The sequence below is a fragment of the Petaurus breviceps genome, unplaced genomic scaffold (assembly GCF_028583685.1).
Source record: "Petaurus breviceps papuanus isolate PSGF00001 unplaced genomic scaffold, PetGlider_PUasm1.0 185, whole genome shotgun sequence".
NCBI lineage: Eukaryota > Metazoa > Chordata > Mammalia > Diprotodontia > Petauridae > Petaurus > Petaurus breviceps.
Window position 1 is genome coordinate 7269907 of NW_027185797.1, and position 26293 is coordinate 7296199.

At 38.7% G+C, this 26293-nt stretch overlaps 1 protein-coding gene and 2 long non-coding RNA genes across 3 annotated transcripts in view; 2 read left to right on the top strand and 1 right to left on the bottom strand.

The window, feature by feature from the left end:
• The window catches only part of LOC138161645 (uncharacterized), a 47945-nt gene that overhangs the window by 11186 nt on the left and 10466 nt on the right, over positions 1–26293 (top strand). The window lies entirely within an intron of this gene.
• Positions 1–26293, top strand: part of LOC138161646 (uncharacterized) — a 31831-nt gene that overhangs the window by 4627 nt on the left and 911 nt on the right. The window lies entirely within an intron of this gene.
• LOC138161642 (collagen alpha-5(VI) chain-like) overlaps positions 19977–26293 on the bottom strand; it is an 89719-nt gene continuing 83402 nt past the window's right edge. Inside the window, exons 40-42 of the mRNA XM_069088397.1 lie at positions 24325–24421; positions 22815–23059; positions 19977–20578 (exon numbers count right to left, since the gene is read on the bottom strand). Of these exons, the coding sequence (XP_068944498.1) occupies positions 20559–20578; positions 22815–23059; positions 24325–24421 (362 nt within the window). The 3' untranslated portion in view covers positions 19977–20558. The remainder of the gene's footprint in view (positions 20579–22814; positions 23060–24324; positions 24422–26293) is intronic.

The following is a 26293-nucleotide window of genomic DNA, read 5'->3' on the forward strand; positions in this document are numbered from 1 at the left end:
AGAGAGAGAGAGAGAGAGAGAGAGACAGAGAGACAGAGAGAGAGAGACAGAGAGAGACAGAGAGAGACAGAGAGAGAGAGACAGAGACAGAGAGAGAGACTTTGCTATTTTGTTTCCATTTTTTCCACTAAGGAAAATAATCTACAAATTGGAAAATTAGAAGAGACATCATTAAGTGAGAATTAAACCCCTTGGTAGGAAAAAAGTTAGAAAGAAAATACCTAGCTACTGGAAGGAAGTGCTAATCTCCAGATGCAGCTAGAATCCATCCCAGGATACTAAACAGACTTTCAGACATAATTATAGCTCACTGTAGATAAGCTCTGAGAAATCATAGAGGAAGGTCGACTTGATAGAAGATTGGAAACAAGCAAACAGTTCCAATTTCCACAAAAGAGGTTTATAAGAAATAAATTCCCATAAACTTGACAACAATCCCCAGAAAAATTCTAAGATGTGAAGATGAAGGGGGGTGACTTTATGAATTCCTGAGAATGCAGAATTTTAGAAAAGAAAGAGCTGATTACTAGGTTCATAAAAAAAAAAAAAACCCTTGTCAAAATAAACACATTTACTTTTTTGATAGTGGTGAGTTTTTTTTCTTTTGATAGTTCAACAAGGGCTGAACTGGATGAACAATCTAGCATGTTGAATTTAGCTTGGAAGATCAGTCAGTAAATGACATAATAAGGAGGGTTTTCACAGTTTCTTATGGGTTCTCAGAGCAAGCAGACTTCCAGGAAAGGATGATGTGGCACAAGGCACAAATCCTGGGAGAGGTAGCTTTGGGACTGAGGAGAGAGATTCTGGAACAAATGAGCTGTCTCCAACATTGGAGGTCTTCAAGAGAAGGCAGGATGACAACTTATGGGAAAGGGTGAAGCGAAGATCTCTGTTTAGGCATGGGTAGGAAAGATGACCCCTTGATGTCTTTTCAGACTTTGAAGTCTGTGTCTCTACACATTAAGCAATGGCATTTGCCCTCCAAAATGTTATAAATTAAACAAGAATTAATAGCTAAACATAAAAACTAGAGAGTTGCTTATTTCATAAAAATTTTCACCCCTTCCCAACCAAAATCTACTAAATCATATTATCAATAGGGCTAAAATCCAAGAATCATGTCTATTATAAGACAAAGCTTCAGAAACATCTAGATTTCCAAATGTGTTTTTCTGGACATACAGGGTATTTGGGGCCAATATTATGTTTTTCTTTGTAATCAGAGCCTCTAAACTCTTAGTGAAATAACATTTCTTTGAACATTAACTAAACTTGGGAAACAAGCAACTTAGCCATAAATTTGGTAATTTATGCTTTCAATTTGGAGCCAGTATGTAATAAGACAGCCTTTCAGATATGACCAGTCAACATAAATTGTGTAAGAACTGTTTCTCTAAATCATGAATGATTTCTTGCTATCTTTCTTCTGGGCTTTAATGATAAGAATTTTTTTTTTTACCAGATTTTAAAATCCATTAAGAATCCATTCTTCCATCAGACCTTTCCTTTTGGATTATATCAAACTTTGACCAGGGGAAGAGCTTGCTTACACTTATAGTTGGTATTTGTTCATCTTTTTCTATTGCAATAATTTATGGACTAGTGTCTAGACTGGCCAGTTAGGTGGCACAATAGATACAGTGCTGAGCCTGGAGTCAGGAGAACGTGAGTTCAAATCCAGCCTCTGACACTTATTAGCTGTGTGACCTTGAACAAGTCACTTAACTCTGTTTGCCTGGGTTTCCTCATCTCAAATGAGCTGGAGAAGGAAATGGCAAACCACTCCAACATCTCTGCCAAGAAAACCCCAAATGGGGTCACAGAGAGTCATACATGACTGAAATGATTCAATAACAACAAAACTGTCTAGACTACCAGCATAAGGGCCACAGACCAATGGCTAAAAGGACCATCTGGTCCAATTTCCTCATTTTGCCTAGTAGGAAACTGGGACCCAGAGGGGTTCAAATGATTTGATCATAGCCCTAGAGATAGAAGATACTTTGAAGGCCATTGAGGTCAGGGGTTCTTAACCTTTGTTGTGTCACGGACCCCTTTGGCAGCCTGGGAAGTCTATGGACTCCTTCTCAGAGCACTTTTTATTTATTTTTTACTTTTTTAAGCAATTGGGGTTAAGTAACTTGCTCAAGGTTACACGGCCAGTTATTTCTGCATGTGGTGCTGAGTATCTGAGCCCAGATTTGATCCAGGTCATCCCAACACTGGAGCCGGTGCTCTTACTCGCTGAGCCACTTGGCCTCCCCTAAGCAATTGGGGTTAAGTAACTTGCTCAAGGTTACACAGCCAGGTGTTTCTGGGTGGGTGCTAAGTGGCTGAGCCCAGGATTCGATCTTCAGGTCTTCTCAATACTGGAGCCGGTGCTCTTACTCGCTGTGCTACCTGGTCACCCCTAGAGCACTTTTTAAAAAAATACATAAAATGAAATACATAGGATATTGACATAACAATGTAATTCCCCCCCCACACACCCCATCTATGTTCGTGGATGCCCCAAAACCTAGCCACTGGCCACCTGGGGGGCCATGGATATGAGGGTAAGAACCCCTGAGCTAGTCAAATCTCCTTATTTTACAGATGAGGGAACTGAGGTGCAGAGAGAGCAAGTGGCTGGTTGCAGGATCATAGACACAGAAGTGGAAGGAATTCTGAGGTCCTCTGTCCAAGCTCCTTTTATAGATGGGAAAACTGAAGCCCAGGATGGGTTGGGTTTTATGTTTATGTTTTGTTTTGTTGCAGAGAAATACCTGGATCCACAGATGAGGAAAGGAGCTGGCTAAACCACTATGTTCCATCCCATCTAGAAGGTTCCCATAACTTCTTCCTGGAGTTTGAGAACTTATTCCAACTCCATTCTTTTTTGTTTATTCCAGGCCATGGGTCAGATCTCTGGGAGTCTAAGGGGAAATAGCAGATAAAGGAGGGAGACCAAGCTTACGTATCTTGTTTATGTCCCTACAGCTCATCCCCAAACTAGGGAAGCATCCAAGTGAAGGCGTACAAGACCATGATGTCATAGCCTCTTTTTTCCCTCTTGTATTTCTCCATATTTCATGTCTCTTACCCCAACCCCCCTTCTTCCTTACCTTCTCAATACCATTTTTAGTCTTTCTTCTTACTCTCTTTACTGGAGCTGCTGTGCCCCCAGGACATAATGAAATGTACCAGAATAATACATTTCAAGACTCTGGCCAAGCTCATGTACCATCTGGGTCAGAAACCGGCTGGCATAGTAGATAGAGCACTGGGCCTAAAGTCAGGAAGACCCACGTTCAAATCCAGCCTCAGACACTTATTAGCTGTGTGACCCTGGGCAAGTCATTTAAACTTTGTTTTCCTTAACTGTAAGTGGGAATGATAATACCTCTCAGGGTTGTTTTAAGGATTAAATGAGATTCAGCCATCTGAGTTATGTCTCTTTGTGACCTCTTTTGGGCTTTTCTTAGCAAAGATACTGGAATGGTTTGCCATTTCCTTTTGCAGCTCATCTTACAGATGAGGAAACTGAGGCAAACAGGGTTAAGTGATTTACCCAGGGTCACACAGATATTGTGTCTAATGCCAGATTTGAACTCAGGAAGATGAGTCTTCCTGACTCCAGACTTGGCATGCTATGCACTGTGTCACCTAATGAAGGCTTGTTCCTTCTCACTTCCCAGAAATGTCAATCCTTTTATCTTCACAACTTCCACTCTGGGGCCTGGGAGCCTCATTAATGGCTATCTCACCTAGTTTACCATTTCTAACAGATACCAGTCTTTTTATTTTACAATCTACTCTCCTGTGTCCTCACTGACCAGCCCAGAACATTCCAGACTGAAATGCCACTCCTTGGCCTAGCTATATTATTTCCTCCTATCAGAATATAAGCACATGGAGGGCAAGAACTGTCTTTGCTTCTGTACTTGTGACCCCAAAACTTAATATAGTATTTGGTACATGGTATTTCCTTTATAAATAGTTCTTCATTCATTTGTTCACTCATTAATACCTATGAGTAGAGAAGTCCCAAATACTTTGTTTTTCATTGTTTCACACCTTGAAGAAATGGCTAGAGTTTTCAAAGGTAATAACCATCTTACCAAAAAAATCAACTCTATTATACTCTGACATTTCTGTTTTCTACCACAGACTAGATTTTTCTGAGAACGGCTACTAAGACATTCCCAGAACTGCCTGCAAAATATTGCAAAAATGTTTTGAACCATGTGTTATAGCAGAGAAACTTGCCACATGTCAGATAAGAAAAGTGCCAGGAATGTTAGCAAGATTTTTGAGAATTGTGTAGGTCTCTCTGTGTGAACTTTCAGTACCATGAGCAGAGCCTGGCCCTTGTAGTTACTAAGTAAGTTAGATAGACCTAAGACATTTACTGACATCTTAAGGCTCCTCCAGGGTAGTATATATTGTCATTGTGTTAGAATGAATGGTCTCCATCAATTAATAATTTTACTGATGAGGAAACTGAGGCTGGGAGGGGCTCAGTGATTTTCCCAGGGTCACACAGCTAGTGGTGGGAAGTCTTCCAAGCTTTGTAGGTCTTCCCAGGTTTTGTTTTCCCTTGGAACAGACTTAGAGTACCCACTTAGAACACCCAAGGTCACCACCATGTCAAAATGAGGCATCAGAACACACTCTGGGAGGAGGGTTGCCCTAATTGGTCTCAGGTTACCACCCCAAGCACTGTTTCTGTGGGGAAACATCTGATGCTCACATCTCCCTATTGTTGTAACTGGGATGGGGTCCTCCACCTCTTTTTCCTAGGCCTTCCCATTCTTCCAGGAAGTGAATGTTGGGACTTCTTTTCCAGTCCCAAATTACTGGTTTTACAGCTTTGGGGGCTGGGGGAGTTGGGGCCTCCACCTGGGTAGGTGAATTGTGGTGTGCCAGGGATTAGAAAATTAAGGGGTTGAGTTTTTGCCAAGATAAGCCACAGAGGGTACCACTCATTTGTAAACTAACTCCTCAGTTCCCACCCAGCCACCCCCTTTCTTTTCTTCTTCAAGTCCTAAGGAATGACCTTCCTTTTTGGCTCTCAAAGTCCTTCATCACATGGCTATTTGCTTCCCTTCTAGTCTTCATAACCTTACCCCTTCCACATATTCTGTGATCCAGAGGCACTGACCCCCTCACATTCAATACTCCACCTCTCGTCTTCAGGCATTTTTCTGCCTGTGCCCCACACCTGGATTGCCCTCCTCATCTCTGCCTCCTGGCTTCCTTCAAGTCTCAGTTAAAATCCTGCCTTCTTCAAGAGGGCTTTCTTTCCCACTTCCCCTTAATTCTAGTGCCTTTCTTTTGAGATAATCTACCATTTATCCTGCATATATTTTAATTTTTTATATAATTGTTTATATATTTATTGTTTTATATTTTAATATAAAAATATATTATATATAATTATATATAATAAAAATTATATTTTAATAAACATATTCAATGTTTATTGTTCACCCTTCCCCCTATTAGATTGCAAGCTCCTTGAGAGCAGGGACTGGGTTGTTTATTTTGTTTTGTTTTTTGTATTCCCCCGAACTTAGCAAACGCTTGTTGATTTGATTTGCCTTGCCTTGCCTTGACTTTCTGCTTCCTTTTCAATTACCAAGGGTTTAAATCAGGGGTTTTGTGAGATTCAGATCAGCTATTAGATGTAAAGGACCTTGCAAACCTTAAAGTGATATATAAATGTGTCAGTTTTTTATTATTATTAATGATTATTGTTCTTATTATCTTCCAATCACCAGATCTCCAATCTGGTCACAACTTCATTCTCTGAGTCTTTTATTGTTTACAGCAGTATAGGGGTGTGCTAGTACATATTTAACAACACACACTTAAAAAGTTTAATCTTCATTATTACACTTTCTTAAATCCAGACAATCAATTAAACAATGAAGTCCTGATTTGTGGCATAAAATACTCATACTGGAAACTGAACAACTGAGGAGCAGGGTTAGACCTGACTCTAGCACACCCCTGGCAAAAAGGCTCCCTTTCCCCCAATACCTTCTCTTTTTTTAACTTAGACCCAATTGGTATTTTTTGTAGATGTTGCTGTAAGAGTGGGGCAAAGCCCTTTTTAGACTTGGATTGGCCACATTTGTATATGAAGGAGCCAAGACTGTAACTGAGTTTCTGTACTTTTCTCTTCCCACTCATGTACACTGGAGAACTGAAAAAATGTACAGTTTAAGAACTTGGTTACCCTGAAGCCTATATCTTTTTAGTAGATGGAGAAGTAACTGGAATTATTATCATTAGCTAGGGTGAAATCTCTGACAGAGAAACTCAAGACCCTCAATTAAGAGAAAAGTCCAAAGAAAAGTCTAGGTCAAAGGTAGGAGTTCTCAACTTTTGTACTGTGTATTCCTTTGGTAGTCTGTTGAAGCTATGGACTCCTTATTAGAGTAATGTTTTTAAATCCTTAAAATAAAATACATATTATTACAAAGGAAACTATTTTTAAATATATTTGTCAAAATATTTTTTAACTAGTTCATGTGAAGAGCCATGGTCTAAAGACTTTAGGTGGAAGCAACCCCCTCTTTCTTACGGGGCCATCTCCAGTCATCCTGATCTATATCTGGCCACTGGACCTAGATGGCTTTGGAGGAGAAAGGGAGGCTGGTGACCTTGCACAGCCTTTCCTCACTCAAATCCAATTCACTTGCAAGTTATGGCATTGTCTTCCTATTGTCAGGGTCCTCTACAAGAATGAGGGACAAACAATAACAGCAATAGCCTCTTCCTTGGGGAAAAAACTGAGGATCTCCTACTGGGAATACTAGGGAACTCAGTGGCCAACACTTGGAAGGGACAAGACAGTGGAGGCTTACCATTAGTCCTGGGACAAGAATGGTCTGCCTCTTCTTAAAGAGCTACAAAAAGCCTACAGAGAGTAAGGAAGCATGAAAGTCAAGGAACACACAGCCAAGGATTTTAGCTGAGTTAGACACTGAAGTAAGCCAAGCAACACCTGGCCAAAAAAGAGAGCTGAGCAAGCACCAGAAGAAACTCCAAGCTGGGTCGTTTTAGAGGGAGAGAACTAGCTACAATTGTGTCTAGCAGTGTGACATCACTCAAACAAAGCAACATCAAAGGCATGTGCGTTTTCTCCATACGTGTGTCCTGGTACCATGTGCTCCTTCTGCCTCTGTTCCCTATAGGGGTCAACTCTTCCAACTAGAGCTCTGTATATGGAAGGGTCTGCCCCAGGTTTATGGGGGAAACGCTTTGTTGTTACTTTTTATTATCATGTCATTTCTTTAAATGACTTTTCTTTGATCTGATTGTATCTTCTGGCTTACTATTAAAGGTACACACACCAGTGGAGGCTTGTGAGCTATAGTTTTTTTTTTTTTTACATTTTTTGTCTTTATTAATTTGTTTAATTTTCGTTTACAAGACTCATTACCACAATTCCTTGAGTTTCAAATTTTCTCTCCCCCCTCCTTCCCTCCCACACATGGTGTGAGCTATAGTTTTAAGGAATGAAGACCCACATAGTACCTTGAACTTGGGGCAGCCATCTGAAAGTTGAGGGGGTGCTCTACACTAATGATAACTCACATTTCAATAGTACTTTGAGACTTTCAAGTGCTTTCCATATCAGCTGCCCTATGTGATAGTTAATGAAAATATTACTTTTTGCTTTTTTATTGCTTTTTGGAGGGGGAAGGTAGGGCAATTGGCGTTGTGACTTGCCCAAGGTCACACTGGTAGTTTTTTGTGTTAAGTGTCTAAGGCCGCATTTGAACTCAGATCCTCCTGACTCCAGGGCTGGTGCTCTATTCACTGTGCCACCTAGCCGTCAATAACTCACATTTCGATAGTACTTTGAGACTTTCAAATACTTTCCATGTCAGCTGCCCTATGTGATAGTTAATGAAAATAATATTGTTAATAGCACCAGAATGGGCTCATGTAAGGAAATGTGAAGGGAGTACACCTATAGATACAGGACCAGAGAAGAACATGGTCTCCATTTTGCAGATGAGGAAACCGAGGCTCAGAAAGGTCTTAGTAATTTGCCTAGCGTCCTATAGCCAGCATATATCAGAAGCATATGATCATCAGATTCCAATACTAATGCTTTTTTCCTTATATAAGATTATCTTTGGGTATTCCAAAGAATTATTCATGTAATTTTCCAAAGAAAAGAAAACTTGGAATACCCTATATATAAATAAATCAGTCAATAAACATTTATTAAGCACCTACTGTATACCAGGCACTATGCCAAGCACTATCACAGGAGCTGGGAGAGGGGAAGGGTAATGGGAGAAAGAAGATGATAGAAAAAAAAGAAGAGAATGTAGGAAAGATTGTGTGGGGAGGGGGGGAGGTCAATCAAGGATGCTTCCAGAGGAGAGTTGCTCTGAGCCTTGAAGACTTAAGATTAATGGGGAGGGGAATGTGCCTTTCTTTATCCCCAGGCACTTAATTCAGTGTCTGGAATATAGTAGGTGTTCAATAAATATTTATTGATCATGTGTGTGAATACACACATACATTTATGTATATGATATATATTTACATATATACACATACATAAATAATGTAATATGAATTCAATTATATAGAAGCTACAATAATAATGATTATAATGCTGATAGCTAACATTCATATAGCCCTTACTATGCACCAGTACTGTGCTAAGAGTTTTATAATTATTATCTCACTTGATCCTCACAATAACTCTGGGAGGTAGGTGCCATTATTATGTCCATTTCACAGATGAAGCAACTGAGGCAAATGGGGATTAAGTTGACTTGCCAGGGTCACACGGCAAGTAAGTGTCTGAAGCTGGATTTGAATTCAGCTCCAAACCTGGTGTCCTGTCCATTGCAACACCAGGACTAGAATTGTGTACATATTTGTTGCTTTACACATTCTTCCAAACTAGCCTTAATTTTGGGATGCTAGTAAGTTTCAATGGATTTGGTCACTTTTTTCCTTGATAGCTTTCTCCTTGATAGCTCTATACCCAAAGTGTCTTAGATGGAGGAGAATAAGGTATTTATATATACTACCTTTATCTCTTGGTTCAATGTGACCTATAGAATCTATCTCAAAACCTTCATTTGCTATTTTTCCCTTGTGTATGTTAAGAATTTTATATTTATCAAGTCCAAGTGACATTTGGAGAAAAATACCATGAGATAAAGGAACTGCTTAATGTATTTTTCATATAGCTTGATGTCAACTATTTATATCAAGAATCAGAATAATGATAATGGATATCATTTATATAGTGCTTACTATGTGCCAGGCATTGTGCTAAGTGCTTTATTATTATTTCATTTGATGTAATAACCTTGGGAAGAAGGTGTTATTATACTCATTTTATGGATAAGGAAACAAGTTATGTGACTTACCCCAGTTCACACAGCTAGTGAGTCTCAGGGGTCAGATTTGAACTTCTTGGTCTTCTTAACTCCAGAACTGGCACTCTACCCACTGCACCATCTAGCTACCTCCTAAGGGGTGGTCCTGGGAAGTAGCAAACCAAAGAGGAAGATGAATCTTATGTTCATAGAATTTAGATTTAGGGCTGAAAGAGAATTTAGACCATCAAACCAAATCCTTTCATTTTTACATATTTGAGGAAAGTAAAGCCCAGGGAGGATGTGACTTACCCTGGATCACAAAGTCAGCATCTGAAACTGGGTCTGAGCCCAGGTCTTTCCTATTTCAAATATAACACCCTATGTACTTCATGCTACATAAAATTGAGAGGGAGTTCAACTCCCTAATTTTATAGACAAGGAAACAGAGACAATGGAAAGTTTCTATGACTTTCCCATGATCATGTAGTTTGTAAATGGAATTCCCTGGTCTTCCTGACTTGAAATCCAATGTCCTGTCTACTCCACCATGTTACTCTAAAATGTCAGCACATCCTTCAAGCTGGAATCACACCAGCAACTTAAGAGAAGAGAGAAACGAGATTCTTCTAATCAGTAGCAGCAGGAAGGATACTGGATTGCCTGTGGGCTGGGGTTTCTGTTCAGGATTGTATATAAAGGATGTTGAGAAGTTGGGGGCTGCCTGTAATTTAAAAACAAATATACAAGGATGTTTTCAGAACTTTGAGTGATTTAAACAAGGGGAATCCTGAACCATCAAGTCATGGACAATTACAGTTCATGATGATGATGACAACCATGATAATGATGTTAGAAAACATACTAACTTTTTATTTATGAAACTGATGGGTCTAAAGTTTGTATTTTATCAGCATTGTGCTTTGCTATTGGTCAATGAAAGATGTGTTTCATCTACATATCCATCATCCTTGAGCATTAGACACACACTTTCAAAATTGTTTATAAGCAGCTCTTTCATGATACAGGTCTGCATAGCTGGCCCCAAATGTCTGCTCTGGAAAATAAACTTGGGTTGTGCCTTAGACTTCCCTCTCAACAGAGGTCACATTTGTCAATGCTAGCTGTGTTGTTCTGTGAGTTTCCCTTCTCATGCACATTTAACTGCTCCTTTATCTCATAGCATTTTTCTCCAAATGTCACTTGGACTTGATAAATATAAAATTCTTAACATACACGAGAGAAAAATGACAAATGAAGGTTTTGAGCTAGAATATATAGGTCAAATTGAACCAATGGATGAAGGCAATACACATAAATACCCCCAACATACATATAAATAACATTTAGATTCAGTTATATAATTATCAGAGAAGGAGTAAGGGACAAACAAGAAGATTGTCCCAAGGAACAATGTTGAAGGGATACAAAGAAGGCAAATAATATTGACAAAAGATGTTCATAAAGTACTTCAGAATTCACCAAGCATTCTATTATCTAATTTGAGTCTTGTAACAACACTGTGGAATACAGATGTTGGCTTCTCCATCTTACAGGGAAGAAAAGGTGAATCACTTCACATTTGTTAGGTCTCGGTTTCCTCCTATGTAAAGTCAGGAGGTTGGACTAGATGACATGACTTCTCAAGTCCTTTTGAGTCTTATGTCTATGACCCTACTCTGGGCGTCACTGAAGGCAACCTCAGATGGAGGAGGGAGGCGGTGGAGAACAGGGATCAGGCTAGAAAGAAGAAAACAGAGGGTTCTAGGGCCTTGGCCCTGGAAGCTAAGGTCAATAGTAGTAGGAAGAAGTTTGGTGCTACAAACTAGCTACATATGGATGAGGAGCAGGAAGAGATTAGGTAGCTAGCGGTCGATCAAAGCCTACTTTGACCACAGTCCTCGACTCTTCCCCCAAAATGACTCTACATATCCAAAATATTGTCAAATCTTGTCATTTCTATCTCCCCAACATCTCTCTTACAAGTCCGCTCTCAGCTCAGCTCATGTGGCTTTCATCCTTGTTCAGACCTTCATTCCCTCTCACCTCAATTGGCCTCCCTGCCTCAAGCATCTCTCCCACCCAGTCCATCTTCCACTCAACTGCCAAGATGACTGTCCAAAAGCACAGGTCTGACCAGGCTCCAGAATTAACTATAAAATCCTTGGTTTGGCTTGTATAGCTAGTTACAACTTGGCCCCTCCTTACCTCTCTGGTCTTTTTATACCTTACTCCCTATCATGCATTCTGGTAGCCAACCACATTGCCCTTCTTTCTCTTCCCCACTCAAGTCATTACATCTGCTGACTCCAAGACTTCACACTGTCTGTACCTTGTGTCTGGAATGTTTTCCCTCCTCATCTCGATTTCGTGGCTTCCTTCAGGACTCAGTTCAAATCTCACTTTTTGAAGGAGGTCTTTGCTCCTCCTCTATACCCTGCCCCAGTGACTTCTCTTCAGAAATGAACATTTTCAATTCATTTTGTATTTGCATATAGATTTTGTATGTATGTAATTCTTTGCATCTTGTCCCTCCGTTAGAATACAAGTTCTTTGGAAACAAGAAAAATGGAACCATTTTCCTTTGCCTCTTTGTGTCCCCAGCACTTAGCATAGGTGGTCCTTTATAAATGCATGTTGACCTACCATGTTTCTGTCACTATTTTCCTGTTTGTTCTTATTTTATTTTATTTTAGGTGAAAATTGTTCTTTAAGACAGTTTAAGGCAATGTGGCATAGTGGATAGAGTCAGATTTGAGGCCAAGACAACCTGGATTCAAGTCTCACCTGTGACACACATTGCTTGTGTGACTGGGCTTCTTGGCATTCTAGGGACCTCATAAGACTATAAATTGCAGAGAATGTGTAGATTTGCATTGTTAGAGGGCATTTCCTTACTTGGGAGTTCCTTATATCAATGAAATTACAAGGATGGTCTCCAAAGCTGTCTCGATGCCCCAAATCTTCTCCCTTCACTTGTCCCCTCAACCCCTACTTCTGCCACATGTCAAATCAGGCATCAGATTGGAAAAAAAAAAGCCAAATTAAATTTACCAAAGAGATCACAGGATTTGTAGTCATCACTAATTCAGTACATCTGTGCACTATCATGACAATGGCTTTACCAAAACATCATCCCAAGCCAGAAAAGCCAACTGTCCAAAAACAATTCTGCATCTAGGAAGGAGAAATGAGTAATATCTACATTACAGTTTTTGAGAAGTCTCCATTTGAAAACGGATTGATCAGGGCACTCCATATTTGCAGTTTAATGAGCCCGTGTTAAGGTGGAACTGCTTCAAATGAATGAAAGCTTTTATCATTTGCTGGGTTTCATAAACTTGTGATTAAAATTATGTATTTTATATTTTGTTATTCAGGATAATAGGGCTGTAGATTTAGAAGTGGAAGGGATGTTAGTGTCCATCTAGTCCAGTCTCTTAAAGATGAGAAACTGAGGCCCAGAAAGGCCAAATAACTTGCCCAGGGAGAGATCCAGTAAGTGGGAGACCAGAGACTTCGTTCTTTCTTTTCTTCATGTCTAAAATATAAGACATTCTTTCCTTCTCATTTTTGTTCCATTCCAACCTGTCATTTCCAATTTCCCTACTCAGGTTTATGGCAGGACAATTCTCATAGTCCCCTAGATCTAAAACTTTTAGACTTATATTTGATAGCTCCTTCTACCTCTGACCTCATCCAAATAATAACCAGGAACTGTTCATAACTGCTGTATAATCTCTAGGAAAAGCAGCCATAAGCGGGGCAGAATAGGTAGGGGGCTGGATTTGGAATCAGGAGATCTGGCTTAAAATTCTATTTCTAAACTAGCTGCCTCTCGGATGTTCCATATGCATTTCACATTCAACATGTTCAAAGCAGAACTCATGATCTTTTCCTTCCTCTTCTCCACTTTCTTATGACTTCAAGGGCACCAATGGCTCCATTAGGGAATTCTTGATTCCCCACTCACACTCACTCCACATATCTAATATGTTGTTGACTCATCATTTCTACCTTCACAAAATCTGTATTTGTCCCTTCTCCACTTTCATAAGCTTCTACCCCAGTTTAGGTGCTCATCACCTCTTGGACTACCGCAATCACCTTCTAAGTGGTCTCTCTCTGCTTCAATCTGTCCTTTGCTCAGCCACCAAAGTGATTTTCTTAAATCACAGATCAGGTCTGATCATGTTGTGACCCACCAAGTCTGCCTATGCCCACCCCCAATAAACTCCAAGGGCTCCCTATTACTTTCATTATCAAATATAAAATCCTCTGACATTTAAGGCCCTTTGCAGATTAGTGTTATAAATTAAGACAATGTCTTCATGTGTAGGATTTCATGAATTGGGGGGTATAAAAGTATTTGGAAAGCATTTGAGTGAATATTAATGGAGAGGAAAACGGGAGTGATATTATCACAAGAGTGTACCAGAAGGAAGGATGGAAGGAGTTTAGGAAACAAAGTAGAAACTGGCATGACATGCTCGTGATAGAGGATGTTAGTTCTCTGGACTATGTTAGAGGTATCACTTTGCCAAAAGCAGAGCGCCTGGCACATTCTGGGTCTACCTGAATGATTAGTTCATTGTTAAAGAGATGGAAGAAGTAAAGAAGGGAGATGTTATTTTGGCCCTGAATCTGACCTACAAAGAGGAGCTGATTGAACAAAGCAGAAAGGATGGGCCTTATGAGGTAAGTGATTGCTCTTAGAATTCATGAGAAAGGAGAGAAAAGCTGGGCATCATTGTTTGTGCACCCTCGTTTGGGGAAAGCAGATTTCAGAGTGATCAGAGAAAGGATAGGTAGGATGCCATAGCCTAAAATTCTACAGGAAAAGTGGCCCCAGAAGGACATGGTGTCCTTGAGAATGAAATGCTAAAAATGCAAAGAGAAATTATTCCAATGAGGGAGGAGAAAAAAGCAGGAGCTATAAAAAGAGATCTGTGTGGATAGACAGGGAATTCAGTGGCCAGCATCAACAGCAGATGGAAGCAAGGGCAGGTTCCAGATTCATGAAAACAAAAGCATAGCCTGTGCTCCTGTAAGAAGAGCATCCAGAATGCTAAAAGTTCAGTAGCAGCATTAGTGGTAGTTTGCTGGTGCCATAGTTCACAGAGTCAGGCCTGGAGTCAGGAAGACCTGAGTTCAAATCTACCCTTCGACACTCACTAGATGTGTGACCTTGGGTAAGTCACCTAACCTCTGTTTGCTTCAGTTTCCTCATATGTAAAAATGGAAATAAGAGTGACATCTACCTCAGAGGGTTGTTGTGAGGATCAAATAATATTTGCAAAAGTGCTTAAAGCAATGCCTGGCCCATAGTAGGTAAATTAGTAAATGCTTATTCCTTTTCTTATCTTCCATCAAGGAGACTGACCTTTGAATTAAGGATAGATGGCTAATACAGGGTAGCATTTGAGGTGTTCTGTAAAGGATGGGTAGGAAATGAATAGGTGACAAAAGGGAAGAGAAGGGAAATATTTCAAGCAAAGGGAGAAATGTAAGCAGACAGACCATGGAAGAAAGGAAAAATGTATTTATTAAATGCCTACTATGTGCCAAGCGCTTTACAAATGAAGGAAAGGAAGTCTTGTCACATTAGTCTTGTGGCCCCCCAAAACTGGATGTTTTTTATGGGCAAGTCCCAATTCCTACTTCATCTGTATCTCCCTTAAGTCCCAGTCCCTTTCTAAGTATGCTTCTTATTTGGATGCCTTCATGGATCCTTGATCTTATTGGTGTGGCTACTACCTCCAATTGTGCCAACTATTGCCCATCTCCATCTTCTCATCCTGTGTTGATATATTACCATGAATTTTCCATAGATGATCTCCCTAAGTGTTTCAGAGTATGTTTCTATATAACCTTCAGGTTTATTCCTCAAGCTCACAAAATGACTGAAAGATTTCCTTTTTAAAATGTTTTACAATCAAAACTGAATGCTGTGAAAACATAATGGGCAATCTGGGCCCTAAAGGAGACATGAGGAAGCACCTTGAGGAGATGGGCGGTAATAGGTATGCAACACTGCATAATGACAGAATTTTCCAGTTGGTTAATTAGTTTCACTGAAATTCTTGCCTCCCCCCCAACACCTCTTTCTTTATTTTTTATTATAAGGGATGGTTTCATGGGAGGACTATAGACTGGGAAACACAGGTGTTATAAAGAAAATCAATTAAAATGATTTAAAATAAAAGGTTTTCCCATTCACCTCACTTCCATTGTCTCTTCCCAATCCGGAGCTTTCCCCTCTACCATGATGATGCATGCATCATTATCATCGCCACATTCTACTACTATGTGCTATACATCTCTCCATTGTCTTCTGAGTCATCCATAATTTTGATTCTTTAGAGATTGAAACATTCTGAGATTCCCAGTCAAATGCCAGCATGGGAATAATACTGGTGCTCAAGAGACAGTTTTATGTTAGGATAGAACTTGAGATCAGGAAAAGGACATGTAATTTAATGCAAGCCATGTAATGTGTGCTCCCTTTTCATCTTCATATATAGGCTTAGATCATTGCCACTCTTACCACCTACTGAAGATATAAGCACGAATAGACCAACTCAACCAGTTGCCTTTCCAATTGGATAGCATGACCTGATACACGATTTTCATCCACTTGGTTTTTCCTTTGTAGATTGATAGGTCTTGTTTATTTGTTGTTTATCTTTCACTTTCATTTAATAAGTGTTCTGGTCATGATCTGACTGGATTAGGTTTCACATCAAGTTTCCTGAAAGTTCTTTTTCAACTCCATTGCTTTTTGCTATTTTGTGATGGCAGATTCATAATCTTCAGTACATTAGTATCCCAATTTTTTCATATCCCCTCCAACATTTGCTGTTTTCTTTTTCTGTCATATTAGCCAATATGATAGGTGTGAGGTTTTACAACAAACTCAGAGTTGTTTTCTTGTGCATTTCTCTAACAAATAGTGATTTAGAGAATTTTATAGGACTATTAATAGTTTTTTGGGTTTTTTTCTTTTTAGAGGGCAATTGAGGTTAAGTGACTTGCCCAAGGTCACACGGCTAGTTTTTGTGTTAAGTGTCTGAGGCTGGATTTGAACTCAGGTACTCCTGACTCCAGGGCCAGTGCTCAATTCACTGCACCACCTAGCCACCCCCTATTAATAGTTTTGATTTCTTTTTCTGAAAACTGTTCCTATTCTTTGACAATTTATCAACTGGGGAATGGCTCTTATTTTTATAAATTTGTCTCGGTTCTCTAAATTTTTGAGAAATTATATCTTTATCAGAGAACCTTGCTGTAAAATTTTCCCCCAGTTTCTTATTTTCCTTCTAATTTTGAACATATTGGTTTTATTTATGCAAAAGCTTTTTAATTTCACGTAACCAAAATTTTCCATTTTGCATCCTATGATCCTATTTCATTTGGTTATAAACTCTTCTTTTATCCATAGATTTGACTGGTACATTTTTCCATGCTCCCCTAATTTACTTATTATATCATCCTTTCTGTCTAAATCATTTGTCCATTTTGACCTTACCTTGGTGTACAATATAAGATGTTGGTCTATGGCCAGTTTCTGCTAAACTGTTTTCTGGTTTTCCCAGTAATTTTTTTTTAAATCAAATGTTGAGTCCTTACCCCAAATGCTTGGATCTTTGGGTTTCTAGATTACTTTGGTAATTTACAACCGTATGTTGTGTATTTAATTTATTTCACTGATTGAGCAATGTATTTTTTAGTCAGTATTAGATTGTTTTGATGATTACTACTTTATTACTTTGTAATATAGTTTGAAATCTGGAACTGCTGGGCCACCTTCCTTCATTTTTTTTCACTGATTCCCTTGATGTTTTTGGACCTTTAGTTCTTCCAGATGAATTTTGTTATGATTTTTGTAGCTCTATAATTATTTGATAGCTTGATAGGCATGACACTAGATAAGTAAGTTAACTTAATTAGTATTGTTATTTTTATGATATTGACTTGGTCTACCCATAAGCAATTAATATTTCTACAATTGTTTAGAGCTGTCTTTATTTCTACAAAAAGTGTTTTGTAATTGTATTCATATAATCCCTAAGTTTGTCTTTGCAGGTAGACTCCCAAGTATTTTATATTGTCTGTCATTATTTTAAGTGCAACTTCTCTTTCTGTTTTTACTGATGGGTTTTGTTGGTAGTATGTAGAAATGCTGATGATCAATGTGGCATTATTTTATATCCTGCAACTTTGCTGAAATTGTTGATTGTTTCAGCTAGTTTTTTACTTGATTCCCTAGATTCTCATCTGCAAGCATGATAGGTTTTTTTCCTATTTGCCTATTTTTATTCCTTCATTTTTTGCTTGTCTTATTACTATAGCTACCATTTCTACTATATTACTGAATAATAATAGTAATAATGGATATCCTTGTTTCACTCTTGATTTTATTGGGAATACTTCAAGTTCATACCCATTACAGATAATGCTTGCCTTTAGTTTTAGATAGATACCACTTATCATTTTAAAAAAGGCTCCATTGATTCCTATACTTTTTAGTGTTTTTAATAGGAATGAATGGGTGTTGTGTTTTGTCAAATATGGTTTAGATACCTAAACAAGGGAAAGCAAAAAAACAGGGAAAGAAAATTATAGACCAATTTCCTTAATGAATATCAATGTAAAACCATATTTGTGTCATAAAAGGAATTTGGTAGGATTCCTTCTTTACCTATCTTTTCAAATAATTTATGTAGTATTGGGATTAACTGTTCATTAAATGTTTGGTAGAATTCACTTGTAAATCCATCTGGTCCTAGGGATTTTTTTCTTATACAGCTCATTGAAGGTTTGTTCAATTTCTTTTTTCTAAGATAGGGTAATTTAAGTATTCTATTCTTTGTTCTGTTAACCTGAGCTTTATATAAACTTGTAAATATTCATACATTTCACTTAGAGTATCAGTTTTACTAGTAAGTAATTATGCAAAATAACTCCTAGTGATTGCTTTAATTTCATCTTAATTAGTGGTCCATTCAGTATTTTCATTTTTGATACTGGTAATTTGGTTTCCTTTCTTTTTTATATCATATTAAGCAATGGTGTATCTTTTTTAAAAATTATTTTTCATAAAATAATTCCTAGTTTTATTTATTAGCTCAATGGGTTTTTTAACTTGCAATTTTATTATTGTCTCCTTTAATTTTCAGTATTTCCATTTTGGTGTTTAGTTGAGGCTTTATAAGTTGTTCTTTTTCTAGTTTTTTTTTTTAGCTGCATGCCCAATTCATTCATCTGCTCTTTTTTTCTTTTATTGATGTAGCATTTAGAGATATAAAATTTCCCCTAAGTATTGCTCTGGTTGAATCCTACCGATTCTGGAATGTTGTCTCATTGTTGTCATTCTCCTTAATGAAATTATTGATTGTTTCTATGATTTGTTCTTTGACCCATTCATTCTTTAGGATTAGATTGTTTCATTTCCAATTAACTTTTTCAATCAAATTTTATTTTCTCCAATTACAATAAAACACTTTTTAACATTCATTGAACATTTTTTTGAGTTACCAGTTCTCTTCCTCCTTTCCCCACCCCTTCCCTGAGACAGCAAGCAACTTGATATAGATTATATATGTGTAATCATGCAAAACATATTTCCATATTAGTCATGTTGTTAAAGAAAACACAAACCAGAAAAAAAAACATGAAAAAAAGTAAAGAGAAAAATGGTATGCTTCAACTGCATTCAGACTCCATCAGTTCTTTCCCTGGAGGTGGATAGCAATTTTCATCATGAGTCCTTAGAAACTGACTTAGATCACTGCATTGCTGAGAACAGCTAAGTCATTCACAGTTTATAATTGTACAATATTGCTGTTGCTGTGTACAATGTTCCCCTCCTTATGCTCAATTGACTTTGCATGAGTTCATAGAAGTATTTTTGTCTTTGGCTTGAGAACTCCTGAAGCTGCTGTTGCCTCCGTCTTCCCCACCTAATTCTACCACTGGTTTTTCATCCATGTGGGCTTCGACCCAGCCTACTCCCTGTGTCACAGATCAATCTTTTTGACCTCCTATATGGTCTTGGACTGGAAGAATGTCTCATTCTGACCTTTTGTTGGCTCTGCCAGGCCAGAGTTCAATGTGAGGCATTATTTTAAAGTCGTTTGGAGGGGGATGTTGGGAGAGCTCAACTGAACATTTTCTCTACTCTGTCATCTTGGGTCCTCCCCAATTGATTTGATTTCAAACTTTGTTCTAATGTTCTCATCATCAGACAGCTCATTCAGAAATGTCAATAACCAGCCATTCATTATTTCTTAAGAAATAGTCAAATTGTTTCTTTTTTTGTTGGTCATACTGTTTGGTACTTGTCACAAGTCCTCTGACTCTTAAAGAAAATGTCTGTGATATACAGGTGTGAAATTTCTCAAGTCTCCCAGTCTCTAGCCTCTTTTATTTCTTAATCCTCCCTAATTCTCCAACATTTAAAAAAAATTATCCTCAGCTATGCCCACCTTTGTATTAAGTTATTGCATAGCAAGGTACATGTTGATTTGCCTTGGAGGTTCTTGTCCAATTCAAAGAATTTCTCTAATTCTTCATTCTCTGAAACGGAGATTGACTCATTAATCTTTTGTTAATGCTCATCAAGAGCTCTATAAGGAGAAATGACTGAATCACCCAAGAAAGGATGTTTTTGTTACCTACGAGATTTTTTTCTTTGTTATTTCTTTCCTTAGTTATTTATGCCAGTTGTGTGTGTGTGTGTGTGTGTTTTTAATTTAAGGAAAACCATAGGATATCAGTTTCAGAGCAGAAAGGTATCTTGGTGGTTGTCAAGACCAAAATTCTCATTTTACTGGTGAGGAAACCAAAGCACAGAGACTTAGGTGTCTTGCTCAGGACCATACAACTAGTCAGTGTCTGAAGCAGTGGTTAAACCCAGGAATTATTGACTCCAATTACAGTGCCCTATAGGATCTCCATTTGGGAAAGTTTTTTCCCAGATGTAAGATTGCTTACTATATCTTGCCGATAGTACTAATCATTATTATTTTTGGGGTTGACCAAATCTTCCTACATACCATGTTACATTCAATACTGTAAATCTGTGGTCTACATTTTTTGTCTCTCTAGACCCATAGGTGATCAACAGACAATATAAAGCACACAATTACACAAGAACTCACAACATAAAAAAGACAAATGACAAATCATATCTTGTTTTTAATGAGGTTATCATCTTATGTCTTCATCATCTGAAAAAGAAAAAAAATCCTTTTTTCTAGGTGAATTAACAATAGCCTTAAACATATGACATATCAAATTAATATAGTTCTACCCTCTGTCCTTTCTATGCTTTTTACTTCTCATAAGGGATATCCATCAGAGGCTAATGTTTTAGGCATCCAAATGAGAACTTTAAAATAATGCATTAGCAGAAACTCAGGCAAGGTCAATTATAGCATAAGAACCAAAATATTTTGATTTATACTGGCTACCTTTTATAAAGATTTTTGAAGAAAAAAGACCAGGAAACCAACTTTAATTGGCATAAGAAGAATTGAATTTTTTTCTAAAGAAAATTGGTAAAAACCTATAGTTGTACACATATATTAGACATATCTCATCAGCACAAACAAGTATGGAAATCTTCACAATGGGGAAGATGGGCAAAGTAAAGCTAGGGCTCTGCAAATGATGTGAAATTCCTTCATAGAGAAATAACTGGATATTTTAAAAATATAATTGATATATGAAAAAGGAAACAGGTATTCACAATGATCTTTTACTTCAGATTCTATCAAGGTGATCACCTCTAATTACACAATTGTCCATAAAATTTTGATGGTATAGGTACAATAAAATTTCTCTTGGTACCAACCTTATGGTTAGTACTTTGCTACTTGCTGGTTCCCCAACCACCATCTACCTCTTCCCCACCTACTTCTGAGGTCTTACCCACCATCATTATCTCACCATCAGTCTAGCTTTAAAGGTAACAACTTGGCTCTGCTACATACATACCCCTTCTTGCTTCCTGGCCCTGTTCCTTCTATGGAATACCCATATCAAGACTTGCCCTGGCTGAAAACTACTAGCTGTCTAGCTCATTGGCACCTTCCTATCTGTGATATCATCAGTAGGAAACCACTCAGACATTCCTGAGGTAGAGCCCGATCCCTTTCTATGGAGGTTCTAGACCCCTTCGGTGCTAGCCACGAGACCATTGTTGGGCTGTCCCATATGGAAAAACTTGAGGAATGATGGAGGGCTTGGCACAACATGAATTCGGCAGAGGTGGGGCACTTTTCTCATGATCACACCTCTCTTCCTCCTCTTTTGGTAGCATCAGGATGATTTCACCCAAAGCCCAGCCTTCCTCCTAGGATGTGTCCTCCCCTGATTGTGCCCTCATCCTCCAGGTGAGAGTTTTACTGCTGAATCCTCAGTCCCCATTTCCTTTACCCTTTCTTATGCCCTTTCCCCTAAATGTAGGTACCTTCTCTTATGGTAAGTAAAATTCACCCACAATAAGAGCCTAGTACTCTAAGCATCACTGACTGATTCACAATCTCCAAGACTCCTTCCCTGAAAGCAATTCACTGTATCCCAGTCACTTGTCACTCTAGGTGCTCTCTCTTCACATTTATCACTCCTAATTTATATTTCTCTTTTTTCTTTTCTTTTCTCTTTTTGTCCTTTTTTTACTTTTTCATGCTCCTTCTTTTCCTTGTCTCCCACCTGGCTGCTCATTTCCTTTTTTCTTAAATCACTTAGATTCCAATTCTCCCTCTTAACTGTCTTTTTAGGTTCATTCTCTCCTGTATCTCTTCTTTTTTCCATTCATTACTCTCTCATTTTTATTTTCTTCCCTTTCTCTCCTTCTTTCCCTCGGTCTTTCTCATTGTCTCTCTGGAACTAAGCTTTATCCTCTCCTTTTGTTGTTTAGTCATTTTCAGTTATATTTAACTCTTCATGACCCTTTTTGGGGTTTTCTTGGCAAAAATACTAAGTGGTTTGCCCTTTCCTTCTCCATCTCATTTTACAAATGAAGATACCGAGCCAAACAGTCCTAAGTGACTTGCCCAGGGTCACACAGCTAATAAATGTTTTGAGGCCAGATTTGAACTCAGTCCTTCCCAGCTCCAGGCCTGGCATCCTCTCCACTGAGCCACCTAGCTGCCCCTCTCCTTCCTTATAAAGCAGCTTTTAACTTGAACTGGGAGTTAATAAACTCAAGCACCTATGGGGCCTTTCCCAGAACCCCTGGAGATGTTTAGGGTAGGATGAATACTCATATCCTCATAGCAAGATCAACTCTCCAATGGAGACTATGTTCATTTGGATTAGGCTCAAGTCTCTAAATCCTAGACACTCCTAGGTATCAGGCCACTTACTTTTCCTCATCTGTCCAAAGCCTAAAAGAGATATATTAGCTTGGGCTACTGGGTTTTTCCTTCTGGAATCCAAATTCTGGATATCATTAATTACCTTTGTTAGTTTTTTGTTCATCTTCAATGGAGGTAGTATTTTCTTTCGAATATGGTGTTTCCTGATCATTCATTGCGACTTCCCCAGTAGAAAAGAGACGGTGTAGCTCATGGATCAAGTCAAAAACGGATCCAGAGTTAATGCTGTGATTACCCTCTAAAATAACCAGGTGGTGCTCTTTAGAACCATACTCATCAGAGAAGTCATTATCTTCTGCCTCCATCACAGATTCCTTAAGAGAAAGGCTAAACAGAGAGAAGGAATGGGAAACACATGGATGGCATGCATTCAGTCACTGTGGTCAGTGTACATAATTCCTAATGATATAACACCAATCAACTGTTGACATGGCTGGAACAGGCCATTCATCCAGTCTGTGATCTGAATCAAAGGAAATCCAAGAACATTCCTTCAGGCAATGAGCCCCTCCCACGCGTCAGGCTTTTCCAATGTCAAACCATCACTGAATTTTTATTGAGTACTTGGCCCTATATTTTGCAAAGTAAAGATTTAAAGAAGCTTTCCTGGCAGGTCAACCTAATGAAATGCTTCCAGTCCTTTTTCTAAAATGGCATCTTCTTGGTGATTCTGTCATCTTCTCCCCTCTTCCCCAGGCTCCTCCTGTCTTCCACACCATACTGAATAGCTGCCTTTTGGTCATGGATGGGGCCAAACCTGATACTTCATTGGTGTTGGGAGCCACTGGCATAGATACTCCCTTCACCAGGGCAGTCAAGCAACCTCTCCTTAAGTTAGAGTCTCCAAGAGTTGCTTGCAGTCATTGAGAGACTAAGGGATTTGCCTCCAGGGGCACATATAATATATGGCACAAGTAGGATTTAAACTTAGGTCTTTCTGAGTCCTCCATTATATCACAGCAAGCATTATAGCTATGAAATATTCAAACTAAAACCAGCCATTGTAGTTTTAAAAGCAAAAATTCTCATAAAAATCTTTGAATGGAAAAAAGTATGTTAAAGTAGGGGGAAAAAAAAAACTAGCTTTGGAGCCAGAAGACCTAGTTTCATAATCCTTTCTCTATGACCTTGGACAAGTCACTTGTCTCAATGGGCCCTCCTTCCTCAATATGCAAAATGTGGAGGTTGGGGTAGACTACACTAAACCTCTTTTGTGTCCTGGACCCTTGTAGCAGTCTGGTGAAGCCTATGGACCCCTTCTCAATATAAATGTCTTTCTAACTGCATAAAATAAAATATAAGATTACAAAGGAAATACTGAAATATATTAATAGCAACATTAATAAAAATAAATTCATGGATGCTGGGTTAAGAACCTTTGATTCAGTTGGCCTCTGAGACCCCTTATATCTCTAGATCTATAATCCTATGAAAAGAAAGATTAAAAAAATAAAGCATCTGGGAATAACTCTATCCTGGAACAAAACCCCTCTTCATCTCAAAGGCTAATCATTTCCATCTAGCCATCCCTTGTAACAAAGAATAAAAGGGAAGAAAAAAAAGGAGTTCTTAGAAGTATGTTCTCAACTCACATTATGGTGTGCTCTTCCTGAAATTTCTTTGGGCTAGAAGAGGTCACATTCACACATTTTGGAGCATAATCTGCAGGGGGATATTGGTTGATTGCACCTAAAGAGAGAACGGGATACGATTAGCTTTCTATGTGCTAATTCTCAAGTTCCAAACCATTTTTACAAAACAAACCTGTCTTTTCTTTCACTGGCTTTTGTAAAAAAAAATGTGTTTGCTTTCAAAAGTTATTTTTTGTTGCTGTTGTTCTTTGTGACCCTATTTGGGGTTTTCTTGGGCAAAGATACTGGAGTAATTTGTCATTTCTTTCTTCAGCTCATTTTACATAGGAGGGAACTGAGGCAAATAGAGTTAAGTGACTTGCCCAGGGTCACACAGCTGTGTCTGAGGCCACATTTGAACTCGGGTCTTCCTGACTCTAGGCCGGGCTGTGCTACTAAATTAGAGTCTCTGTGCTACTGCTGTGCTACCTAACTGCCCCCAAAGCTACTTTACTTTGTACTAAGTACAATATTAGAATTATTACTGACTAGACACCATATTCCTAGATCTATCATTTACTACCTGGTGAGTTTGGGGGAAATACTTTCCCTGTGGGAAGCAGTATGGTTCAGTGGAAAGAGTCAGAGGATGTGGGTTCAAATTCCACTTCTGCTGCTTTCTACTCGGGTAAATCATCACTTTTCTGCTCTGGGGCTCAGCCTCTTTATAGGTAAAATGGTGGGGGTGGGGGCAGTTAGACTAAACGGCCTCTAAGGGTCCTTCTTGGTCCAAATTTATGATACCTTTCACCATTAGTTTCCTCATTTATTGAATGAGGGGATTGGAATAAGCTTTTAATGTTCAAAATTCTATGATTATCTGATGCTGAATGACCTCATGTTGGCAAGATTCCAGTAGCTATAGTGCTGGGAAAAATGTCACAATTTCAGCCCATGCTCAATTATGCCCAAGATTCATTAACATTAAATTTTACTTACTTCTTAGCAGCTCAATGACAAAATCACCAGATTTTTGTTTTTGAGGGCAGCTCCTACTCTTAACTTAGAGTTTTACAAAGTTGACTAAATAATTGATGAATGACTTGCCCAGGGTCACAATGCCAATACGTGTCAGAAGCAGAGTCTTGAACCCACGCCTTCCTGACTCCAAATTTGGTTCCTTGTCAAATATACCAATCTGTATCTTGAAGAATCGGATAGTTACTAGTTGTGTGACCATGGGTAAGTCATTTCACCCTGTTTGTCTCAGTTTCCTCATTTGTAAAACGAGAAGGAGAAGGAAATAGCAAACCACTCCAGTATTGTTGTCAAGAAAACCCCAAATGAGGTCACAGAGAGTCAGACGTGATTAAAAAAACACCTGAACAACATCAACAAAATCTTGAAAATTAGTGGAGGAAAAACAGATTTGGACTGAGTTTTTCTTTTTCATATCTGGGAGAGGGTTTTATATCTCCTGGAAAAACAGAGGAAGGAAAACCTTCTCTCCATTCCATTCCAGAGTCTTAAGGTAGAGCCAGAAGAGGCTGGGTGGAGGCCTGGGAAATGGGCCCAGATATAGAATGTGAATAGTTGTGAGCCCTCTGGAAAAATCTAACAAAGCTGGCAAACAGGCTGGAAACTGCTGAAGAGGGACATATGTTGGCTTTATCCCAATGTAGGCTAAGTGTCCTTTGGGGACTCAGCAGATGTGCTTGGAAAGGTGAAGCTACTGTCTGCCTTCCCTCCCACTAGACTTCCCCCACCCCCTCAACCCTGCAAATACACACTGGAAACCACTGTATCGTTCTATGAGCCTGCTCCTTTCCATGGAAGACAGAAGATTTAGCAAGTGGGGTATGAGAACACTTGAGACTCTTTGGCCCCATATGTGCTCAAGGAGATACAATGGAATTTCACTCTAACCTCATTTTAATACCATAAGACCACAAATTTAGAGTTAGAAGGGACCCAGGGGTCATTAAGTCCA